Here is a 12116-nt window from a genome sequence, read left to right on the forward strand (position 1 = left end):
TAGATAGCTCTCAAAACTCTAGCCTCCAGGCCACCACCTGCTTCTCTGGTCAGTCCTCCAGCACTGGAAGAGGCCCAGAATTTTCCTGCTGGCCAGCCCAGCAGTTTGAGAGTTGGAAGGTAGAGAGGAAGAAGACAGGAAGAGCAGAAGCGCTGTCATGGGGGAGGGAATGCAGGGATAGACCCAGGTGCTTAAGTATGTCATTCAAACTTCCTCATCTTGTGCTTCAGAGGGCCATCTAAGAAGTGCTGGTTCAGAGAATTATGATATGTACTAGCTGGGGAGGCATGCCGACTGTTTGGGGTCACCAGCTGATGGCAGAGCTTCCCCATGGTTACTGCCACCTGTACACCCCATTTATTTCCTGCTATCAGATTTGGGGGTGTACATCTATGCACTTACCCTTCCTGCAGCTGTGTTGAATCATGGGAGCATTGCTGACAGAGCGATCATCTGAACAGCTCTATGGTGAAGCAGATGCCACCTGCTCAGAGACCTTCAGGACTCTAGCCCACCATGCTTCCACCATTACTTCCTTTTCTCTTGGTTGTATGAAGCTGAGGAAAGTACAGAAAACTGTGGATCATGGGGTATGGTAGAATGACCTGCCCTTTGTTCTTTTTCTTCTTTTAAAATAGGATTTTATGAAGCTCAGGCTGGCCCAGATTGAATGAGTACCTGAGGTTAATCTTGAATCTTAAACATCCACCTTTGCCTCAAAGGTGCTGGGATTATAGGCCTATGTGACTACACCCAGCTCTTCAATTTTCTCCCCAACCTTCTCTCTCCTCCTCCCCTACAACCTTGCTTTCTGTTTCTCTATTTTTCTTCTTCCAGTGCTGGGAATTGAAATCAGGGCCTCATGCTTGCTAGACAAACATTCGACCCCTGGACTATACCCTAGGTTTTCTTTTTCTGATATGACTTTGAACAAGTCACAACTACACTCAATACCTGTGTGGGGACATGTGAGAGGGTGGCTGCCTAATAGCCAAGGAGCTAGATCCTTGGAAAAGCCAGAACACCAATGCCTGACCTTGGACTTCAATCTTCAGAATTAGGAGGAAAAAGAGAGCAGAGTCTTGCAAGTTAACATCTGACCACCACACTGGTGCCCACATACTCACATACCTGAAAGAAAGAAAGAAAGAAAGAAAGAAAGAAAGAAAGAAAGAAAGAAAGAAAGAAAGAGAGAGAGAGAGAGAGAGAGAGAGGGAGAGAGGGAGGGAGGGAGGGAGGGAGGGAGGGAGGGAGGGAGGGAGGGAGGGAAAAAAAGTGAGGGAGAGAGAGAGAGAGAGCGAGAGCAGCGAGACAGGGAGGGAGATAGACAGATAGGTATGACCAAAACAACTAAAGGAGGACTTTGTTCAGGCCCCTGGTTCCAGAGAGATACAGTCCCACCTGTCAAGAAAGCTATGGTGACAGGAGCCTGCGGTGGCTAGTCACATTGTGTCTGCAGTCCAGAACCCGAGAGATGGATGGCGGTGCTCAGCTCACTGTCTGATTTAGTCCAGGTCCACAGCCACTGTTCGGTGTTGCTCATGTCCAAGGTGTGTGTTCCCTCCTCTGCTGAAGCTCTGAGGAAATGTTCTCACAGACATGTCTAGCAGCATGTTCCCCAGGTGACTCTAAGTTCAGTCAAGCTGACAATAAAGACTGTGGTCACATAAGATCAGGGACAGAATTTTACACCGATGGTATTACTCTGGTACTTGAATTATAGATTTGGGAATGCTTTGGGCTTTGAATTTTCAGATTAGGGTTGGTCAGCCTTCACTGTGATGGCTGGCAAGCACATAACAAATGCTCCATAAAAGAACAAGTATTGTTCAGGGGAAAGTTCTGAAACCTAGAGATCCATTTTCATCTGTGGACTACCTGGCACAGGAAGACTTCCTCCCGTAGAGTAGATGAGACACTGGAGTGTTTTCTGAGTACTGAGTTTGGATTGGCTTTCCAGGTTCCCCTTATGAAATTGGTGACTCCTATCTTGGGTGTTCAGCATCCCCTGGGTTGAGAATCACATAGCACCCTAAAAAAATTGAAAAAGAAATGAGGCCCTGGGAAGATTAAACTATGCGTGGTGATGCACACCTGTAAATCAGCACAGAATTAGAGAGGAGGGGATGTCTGTAAATTCAAGGCCAGTCTTGCTTACAAAGAAACTTCTAGCACAAACTCCCTCTTCTACTTCAGACCTGAGATTGGAGCTATGTGACATAACCTGGCTTATTTGTTTGTTTGTTTATTTATTTACAGACAGAGTCTCCCTGTGGGTTCTTGTCTGGTCTGGAACTCTCTATGTAAACCAGAGTGATCTTGAATCCAAAGAGATCTAATAAGGTTACAACAGTGAATGTTATCCATTAGGATATCCATTAGAAGTAATTACCTGGCTAACCATTCCTCACCTGTCACAGATCCACAGGTTCCTGGAGTGTTAAAAACCATAAATAAGTTATTAGTCAAGTTTTGTATACAGAAGCCCAGTCAATATCTTTGTCTTCTCTCCTGGCACCTATAATACATTGTTAATTCCGTTTTTATGATATTTGTTTATACGTTTTACAAACAGTGAGCAGTAAAATGACTGGTTACTTCCTCAGAAGTGACATTGAAGTCTGGAAGAGTTCTCACTGCACTTTTGACTATCAGCAAGAGCTTAATAGTGTTACTAAAAAAGCGTAATAATTACTATAAACTTAGGAATCCTCATAGGATCATCATAAAGGATAAAGAAACCATCTACTTGTCTACAGAGTATCACTACAAGATAGCACATCTTCATAGGTATGCAGACATCTGCTCAAAATGGCCTAAATAGACAACAACTGTGGATGAAGGGCGTTTTTACATAGCTGTGAGACCCAAGGCAGTGTCCTCCACTCCTAGCTCCCCACAATGCAATTTCCAGGCTCCTCCTCACAAGGAGGAGCTTCTGGTCCTTCAGGCCCTCAGTCCCTCTTTTCTGAGTTATCCTGTTACAAAACCAGTTTCAGTCAAGGAATGATTCTTCCCACCTACTCCAAAAGTTTCCTATCCCCAGACTGCCCCTTCAGTTGTCCTGAAGCTGAAGAGAAGTTTCTTTTCCCAGAAGGTACTTACATAGTCCAGGCGGGTTCCAAAAAATGTAGTCACTGGAAGTTCTAGGAATGATCATCAGGCTGCTGTAAAGTGGATCCTGTTAACGTGCATCTCACAGTGCTCTTCCATAAATAGTGAATCTTCCAAGTCCAGTCAGCCTCATTTTCCATGCTCTTCTAACATATGGTTAATTTCCATGAGGCAATGACTTTATCTTTCTCATATGCTTTATGATAGACATTTGTTGGAAAGATGCAACGTATATTCATCTAAGTAACCCAAGTACAAACTGAAAACAACCAAATCAAACTTGTTGAATCATTCAGCTTTATTTATAGGACAATAGGGACAGAGTTGCTGAGCACAAAGGACTTATAGTCAGTATTTATCCTGAAACATAAAACCAGCAGTTGATAAGAATCATGAATACTGGATACTTGAAATGTATTTCACATCAGTAGGTATAATATAGGATAAAGAACATGTAGTCTCCGTGGCTTGGTTTGTACAACACTCTTTTAAGTACAACTTGTCTGAGTTTGTTCATATGAATAAAATAAACATAATGCTGCCAGTTTTGTTACATATTTTGAGGTCTATCATATACATCTTACTTATTTTTCTCTTTGGCATGCATTATTTCTCTTTTCATGAAAATGTTATACAACACTATATTCTTCTACATTCCACACTCATTTTCATCTGGTAATATTTGAGTGTGAACAAGAAAAAGTTTAATGAAAACTATCCTACCTTGTCACATTTTCAGAGTTGCACCAAGCATAAATAGTTGACATTATTTAAGACTTGAACATTGCATGAAGGATTTCACAAGTTTTTCATGATTGTACTAATTCTCTAGTGTGGAGCCTCAAATGTTGCACAGAAAACACCCTGGAAAAAACATATGCCACATTTGTCCCAACAGAAAATCTTTCCCCACTAAAATACTTTAGATGTTTCCATTGACATGAAATGAAGTGAAAGATATTTCTGCATGCACTACGTTTGTTAAGATTCTAACGAGTATGAATTTTCTGTTTTATTCTAACAGTTTTGCCAAAAGTAAAGGATTTACACTTTAAATATATTTTAAAAAGTATTCCCTCCTGTAAGTATTCTCTAATAAATTTTAAGATGATTTTTCTTGGTAGAGGGTTGTCTCATTTACTTCATTCATAAAATTTGTATAATGTGTAAAATCTCTGATAATTTCACGGATTGATATTGTGGGTAATGCATTTGTCACAAACACCTTATTTGTAAGTTTTATCTAATGTATGACTTCTCTGATGCCTTCTGAGACTACCTATACGGCTAAAGTATTTGTCACATTCATGGCATTTGTAAGGTTTCTCTCCTGTATGGATTCTCTGATGAGCACTAAGATGTGATAGTTGGGCAAAGCATTTTTGACATTCTCTGCATTTGTAAGGTTTTTCTCCTGTATGAATTCTCTGATGAATTTTCAGATTGCCTTTTTCAGTAAAGCATTTGTCACATTCTCTACATTTGTAAGGTTTGTCTCCTGTATGCATTCTCAGATGTGTACTAAGATGGGATGTACTGGGAAAGCATTTGTCACATTCACTACATCTGTAAGGTTTTTCTCCTGTATGAATTCTCTGATGAATTTTCAGTCTACTTTTTGCAGTAAACCATTTGTCACATTCAGTGCATTTGTAAGGTTTTTCTCCTGTATGAATTCTCTGATGAATTTTCAGACTGCCTTTTTCAGTAAAGCATTTGTCACATTCTCTACATTTGTAAGGTTTCTCTCCTGTATGAATTCTCTGATGAGCACTGAGATGTGATAGTTGGGCAAAGCATTTTTCACATTCTCTGCATTTGTAAGGTTTCTCTCCTGTATGAATTCTCTGATGAATTTTCAGATTGCCTTTTTCAGTAAAGCATTTGTCACATTCTTTACATTTGTAAGGTTTGTCTCCTGTATGCATTCTCAGATGAGTACTAAGATGGGATTTACTGGAAAAGCATTTGACACATTCACTACATTTGTAAGGTTTCTCTCCTGTATGAATTCTCTGGTGAGTAATAAGATGCGATTGCCTGGCAAAGCATTTGTCACAGTCACTACATCTGTAAGGTTTCTCTCCTGTATGCATTCTCTTATGAATTCTCAGATTGCCTTTTACAGTAAAGCATTTGTCACATTCACTACACCTATAAGGCTTATCACCAGTATGAATTCGCTGATGACTACTAAGATGGGATTTTTGGGCAAAGCACTTGTCACATTCACTGCATTTGTAAAGTTTTCCTCGTGTATGAAATCTCTGATGCATCCTAAGATTGAATTTATGTTTAAAAGATTTTTCACATTCACTACATTTGTGAGGTTTCTTTCCTGGATAAATGCTCTCCTGACTTTGAAGACAGTCTCTCTGGGTAAAGCCCTGGTTAGGTTCACTACCTCTGTAAGGCTTCACTCCACTACTGTGTTTCTTCAGCAATGGTTTATGTTTAGAGAGAAAAACCTCATCAAATTCTGTATTTCTATTCTGTTCTTTCTTTCCTATGTGGATTCCGTGATTCAGACTAATGAGTGAACATACATTTAAACTGTTTGCACATTCTTTATACTTGCAAACATCTTTGGTGTTCCCAGTTTTAGGTATCTTTAGGTTTGAGAATTGAAGAGATGCATCTCTGTGGTTAGTTTTATGAGGTGTACTTTGGGTAGATTCATGAATACTTTTGCTAAGTTCATTGCATTTAGAAGACTTCTCTTGGATATTCACAGGCTCATGGACACTGTACAGTGTGTCTTCATCCAAGACCTTCTTATAATTTCTGCATATGGGGTGATTTTCTGAAAAAAAAGTTGAATTAGGGATGTCAGGCATTACTTATGTGAGTATGAAGTGATTCAATAACCAGTGTTTGCTGAAGTTCTACAGTCTCATGGACTCGTGCTCTGAAGAGGTTTTTTTTTTTTATCATTATATGGATCCTTAGAAGGACCTCAAATCTGACCTATATCAAATGATAGGAAATGATAAGTGCCTTCTAAGTCTTATTTTAATATTGTACCTCCTACCCACCTCAAAAATAGTAACCCATAATTGTTCCTGCTTAAAGGAAATACAGGAGCAATGAGTGGATCAGAGACTGAAGGACTGAAGTCTATCCAGACACTGCCCCACCTGGGGATCCATTCCACATGCAGACAAGAAACAAAGACAGGATTGCTGACACCATTAAGTGCTTACTGACAGGAGCCTGATATTGCTGTCTCCTGTGAGGCTCTGCCAGCACCTGAACAACATAAATGGATGCTTGCAGCCAATAGTTGAACTTACTATGTGTCCCAAATAGGGAAGTTAGGGAAGGATTGAAGTAGCTGAATGGATTTGCAACCAGATAGAAAGAACAAAAATATCAATCAACCAGATATCTGGCCTCCCAAGAACAAAATCACTAAGGATTTTAGTACACATGGAGGGACTCATGTCACCAGCTATATATGTAGCACAGGATTGCCATATCTGAAATCAATGAGAGTGGGGGTCCTTTGTCCTGTGAAGGCTCGGTGACTCAGCATAGGGGAATCATAGTGCAGTGAGTGGGCATTGTGGGGTGGGTGGATGAGCACTCTCATAGATGTAGGGGGAGGAAGCAGAGGAAGGTGGTTTACAGAGAAGAAACATGGAAGGAAGAAAATATTTGAAATGTAAATAACCACTTGGGAGGCAGAGGCAGGCGGATTTCTGAGTTTGAGGCTAGCCTGGTCTAGAGAGTAAGTTCCAGGACAGCCAGGACTACACAGAGAAACCCTGTCTCAAAAAAACAAAAAAAAATGTAAATAACATTACAAATAAAAAAAAAAGAAAATTGTACCTTGCAGAAGCTAGGACAAATCAGTGATCGATCTTATGAAATAAGTGATCGATCTAATGAAAAAGTAGATTTCTAAACAATGTATCGCTAATATTATGGTTACAATTTGATTCAGCATGACAATGTGTAGCTATGGTTAGGTATATATTTATGATGCAACTGACATTGACATGAAAACCAGTAAATAGTTTTATTTCAGTATCCTAAATGAAAGGATAAATAATCATGTTCCAGAACTAAACCAATTTTCAAAAAGTAAATAAAAAATTTCTCCATAACACCAGCTCTATATACACTTGAAGCCCTTTGCAGTTTTTAAAATCATAAATGAGGGAACATTTTAAAGAATTTCTAAGATTAAAATAATCAAACTATTTTATGTATACAAATATAATTCCTTGTTCTGAATATTTAATTTTTTGAACTTTAAAGACTTGAATCAACCTAGATTAGTGGTAAAGAAAGAGCTCAGAGAATATTGCACTGATTACTCTTCCAAAGAAAGCATAGTAATGTAAAAAAAACACAAAACATTATGATTTTAACCAGAAAAATCATGATTTTCCCTCTTTTGGGGGTCTGTAGACACTTCAGAGAGTTTGCATGAACACAAAATGGGAACATTCAGTGAAAGAATCAGGATGTCAAGAAGAAGTGAATTCTTACCCATAAACAATAGATTGTTGTAATTCTCCAACATCACATCCATGTACAATGCCCTCTGAGCAAGATCGAGACATTCCCATTCCTCCAGTGAGAAGTCCACAGCCACATCCTTAAAGGTTAACAAACCCTGGAATGGAAAACTAGTTATTTGCTGCTGGACCAAAAGCTTTCCTTCATTAAAAAAGAATTAATTAAGATATACTTTGTGATGCAAATGATTGAATAAAATATTGAAGCATGAATGTTTTCAAAAAGTTCTATGGAGAAGTGTCTGAAGTTATAAACTGCTGCTCTTCCACAGACAATCCATACAATGACTTACTAGAATGTTCCCATTTAGAAAGGCTCGTACCTTTGTAAATTTTCTTTACCTTACTAAGACCTTAGCAATAAATGAAAGATTGGTCACCATCACTGCATTTGAAAATTTTGTGTGCAGTTTGATTCGTAGAATATCTTTTAAAGTCCTCTATTGTGACATTTGTTTCTCAGCACCCACAATGCACTACACAATGGAATCTTAAAACTAGTTCTTTAAAATCCAATGATCTCTTCTGATGACTACTCCCAAGAGGAATACACAGAACATATGCATATATTCAGGCAAAGGTAATCAACATATATTGAAGACAAATGAACTTTAACTATAATAAAAACTACTTCGTAAAACACTCATAGACTTCCTTGTATTTCTATTTCTCTTAAAGTGCATGATATTGAAAGGTATAGAAAATTTATAAAAGACATGAGAGTTTTTATGACCCCTTGACCTGAGCCAAAAATGCAGGCCAGCCGGTTGAGGAGCTCTAGGTTCTAAGAACTGGCTAACCATAAAGTAGATAGTCGAGCAAGATTAAATTCCTGAAAAAAAACAAAAAAAAAACAAAAAACAAAAGGCATGTACAGGGTGTTTCCCACATGACTAAATAATGGGCTGAGACTTTCCACTATTTTTATGATGTTCTTCCTTGGTTTTCCCCTCACCCCCCTTGTTTGTGGTTTTTTTTTCCTTTAAATACCCTTCTCCCCCTGGCCTCTGGGCCGACACTCCTCTGCCCCTGTGTGTGTTACAAGTCTCGGCCTCAGTGGACTGATCCCAAAATAAAGCCTCTTGCTGTTTGCATCAAGTTCAGTGTCTTGTGAGTTACTGGGTGGCTGTGATATCCCGAGACTTGGGTGAGGATCTACCCTTTCGGGAGTCTTTCAATATAATTATTTCAAATGCAGTAATCATTTACAGAATATAACATATACATTTGATGTCTAGATGCAGCAATATAACTTTATGAAATATATGTTGATTTCAAATAAAATCCCAGTGCCACATCATAAATTGTCAAATTATGATTTCAAGAAACATGCTTACAAATTTTACAATGCACAATTTGTTAAAATGTGGATACTTGCTTATCCCTGTATACAGCTCCATCTCACTTGTCTGTATTACAACGTATCCATGTAACAATCTGAGGACTAAGTAGAACATTACATCCTTTCTAGATCAAACTGGTAGAATATGAAATGCAGAATTAATGAATGAACTAAATGTCAGAGTTTTTTCTGAAACAGAGTAAAACTGACGCATCAGGGCATACATTCAACATATCATATTATGCAGAAAATCAAATGCTTTGGGAAGTTATTTTATGAGAATTTATTCAAAACTATAAAGTAGTAATATCAGTATTTGAGAGCATTAAAATATTCAATATTTTATAGAAGTTGGCATAATCAATACATATGGTCTTTCATTAAAGATTGATACATATGTCTGAGTAAGTGGCATAAGTGGCAATGCATTCCAATGAAGTAGAATCATTTTCCTTGATAAAATTTTGTTTTCAAATTGAAGGAGAATTATACTAATTCTACATGAGTATTTAATAACTATTCCTCATAATATTAACTATTTAAAATTTCAATCTTCTATTTTTAACCTTATTTAATTTTCTTCAGTATTTGACCACTTATGTATCAGAATTGTAGAAGTATGATCTATAATTCTTTGTTCATGAAAACTGTAATACACTGGTTATATATTGTCTCTATTACAAATGAGCCTCAAAAATGTAGACCTGGGCATGAAAAAATGACTAAGAGGTAAAGGTACTCGCTGCTTTTCCATAGAAACGTAATTTCATTCTTTCTAAACATGTTGCAGCTCACTACTATGTCTGTCGTCAGTCAGCAGGGTTTGGTGCTGCACTCAGGGTGTCAGGGGCATTATGTATCATTCAGTGTACATAAAGTATTCAGATGAACACTTACATAATTAAATTTGTATTGTAATGAAAAATACAATCATTGCTACAACCCTTCAGTTATGTAATTCATACTTTGGATATAAAAGAATAACATAGGTTCTATCAAGGCTGCTTCCTGCTAAAGAACCAAACAAAAAAATTTAGGAAGAATATTAATTTATGTTTGAAAACTAAGGGTTTATACATAGCACCAAGGCAATGCCCTGTAGAAAATTCTCACTAATGTATTTCATGTGGTGAAAAGAGAAGGTGAAGACCACAGGACTTACACTACTTCTAAAGATTGAAATCAGAAAGAAAGGAAAATAGACATTTCTATACTGAGAATTTACCACAGGGGCAGTATCCCTGATGAAACAAACAGACTTGAGGTCTCAACACGTCAATGATTACTGTGTGACATTAAATACCAAAAAGAGTTGTCAGAATACTGAAATCTGCATCAGCTCACAATCACATTATTGGCAAAAGAAAGACAATTTCCATCCATCATCTGTGCCTCTAGAGAGCTAATACATTTACTGTTAGGATTCAACACATTGGGGCCCTTATAATTTTACTCTTCTCCAAATTCTACTCTTCCACATATTGCTTAGTGATGCAAATTTCAACATATTTCCATATCCACATTCACAAGCTTGTGTCTGGAAATCAGACCATCCATGAAATACAATTGATGTAACACAAGAGACCTTACTTCCACAGTAATATAAAAGGACAAAACTTTATCCAATATAAAAAAAACCATCAATATATTCTTGAGAATCATTTTTAATAGATGCTGTTAGAGACCAGCCGGTCTCCAGTCCATGGGAATATTTATGTCCTCACAGTATAAAATCCAGTAGAAATATGAAGATGTTACATACATAAAAAAAAAAACATTAAATTTTCATTATCACAGAGGAAAATGAAGATGATAGAAAACAAGCCCTTAGATCACATTTCACATATAATTAATCCTTTGAATGGATTGAATAAAGAAAGGATTTTTAAGAAATGTGGACAGGACACTGACCTTCAGAGTATTTAGCAAAGAAGCACTCATCCTTTTTGTTTGTCTTCTCCTAGGTGCTGTGTGAGGAACAAAGATTGGAATTCTTGAAATTTCACATCAAGGATTGAACAATTTAAAGATGAAAGAAATATGACTCTATTACAGACAATGCTAAGCCACATTTTAAAAAAATCATTAAAAGCAAGATGATACCAGGTATCTTGTCAACATTTCTAGAGATGGGACAGCATGTGATCATTTGTGTCCTGATATGAGTATAACCTGAGGACTATTTCCAATCTCAGAAATCACCAGGCACAAACATAGAACACATGTATACCTGCTGTAGAACACTAATACTCAGGGTAATTACTGAAAACTCACCTTCCTGGGACTAGAGTCAAAGACAAATATCTAGTGCATGCCAAAACTGATTTCTAGAATTGAATGGAGTTTCAGTATTAATCACACTAGAATAAAATATCTGAGTCTTTGATAAAAGTCTAGATCATTCTATGTGGAAGATAAAGTATATGTCTTTTCCATTTGCATCCTGTTGTCTTGGAACACAAAGGTTCTATCTCATACATATGTTCTAGTTCTACATGAAAGTAAGAAGGGATGCCATGATCTCCTGACATAAATACCTATACATATACATACACATAAATACATATACATACATGTGTTTACACATAAATAAAAACATAAGAACTCAGAAGGATTGTTGAGACTATTTCAACAGGCACAAACCAAACAAGACAAGGGTCAAAATATGAACAGTGAGAGAAGGCTCACAACCATGTCAACATACTTATAAAATGCCTGAGACAAAATATCACAGAGGATCACTACAAAAGCTCTGTATATTGTGAGAACAGAAGGAACATCCCTTAGTCTACTGAAGATAATAGCCAAGATCTCAAGCCTATCATTACAAAAATTAAAGACAGCTGTCATCACTCAATTGTTTTTAGAAGAGAGACAAGGATGTGCAAAGCATTCAAACTAACTCATCACAGTGCAGCAGTACTTACATAGAGCTCCAATGGTAATGTCTACATAAGAATCAGAAACAGCAGCGTTCCAATGAGTACAATGTATCTGATATACAGCCAGGAAAATGGTGATGCTGTGACCTTCAGGACAGTACTTAAGGCTGTGGGACGGAACTCTTAAAACATGAATGAAAGAATATATAAATTAGTATAAGAACTATTCTTTAGAGGATTTCTCAACAATGC

At 37.4% G+C, this 12116-nt stretch overlaps 1 protein-coding gene across 6 annotated transcripts; it reads right to left on the reverse strand.

Moving 5' to 3' along the window:
• Nucleotides 1-4229: 4229 nt before the first annotated feature.
• Nucleotides 4230-10923, reverse strand: LOC117708940 (uncharacterized). 6 transcript variants are annotated; one of them, XM_076933499.1, is made up of 5 exons: nt 10894-10923; nt 7612-7738; nt 5519-5917; nt 4670-5365; nt 4587-4588 (listed from the first exon to the last, which is right to left on the reverse strand). In XM_076933499.1, coding segments are annotated over exons 1-5 (1254 nt in total). The 6 variants fall into 6 exon arrangements, with proteins under 6 accessions (XP_076789613.1, XP_034358844.1, XP_076789612.1 ...); XM_076933498.1 differs by having other exon boundaries at nt 4230-5365; nt 5540-5917; XM_034502953.2 differs by having other exon boundaries at nt 4230-5452; nt 5540-5917.
• Between the last annotated feature and the right edge of the window lie 1193 nt (nt 10924-12116).

The sequence above is a fragment of the Arvicanthis niloticus genome, chromosome 5 (assembly GCF_011762505.2).
Source record: "Arvicanthis niloticus isolate mArvNil1 chromosome 5, mArvNil1.pat.X, whole genome shotgun sequence".
In the NCBI taxonomy this organism is placed as follows: Eukaryota; Metazoa; Chordata; class Mammalia; order Rodentia; family Muridae; genus Arvicanthis; species Arvicanthis niloticus.

Coding starts and splice junctions, on each gene's coding strand:
- LOC117708940 (XM_034502952.2), bottom strand. CDS start 10,923: ATGAGTGCTTCTTTGCTAAATACTCTGAAG. Junction 7,739..10,893: donor CTTTGCTAAATACTCTGAAG/GTCAGTGTCCTG, acceptor TTTCCATTCCAG/GGTTTGTTAACCTTTAAGGA. Junction 5,918..7,611: donor CAACAATCTATTGTTTATGG/GTAAGAATTCAC, acceptor CTTTTTTTTCAG/AAAATCACCCCATATGCAGA.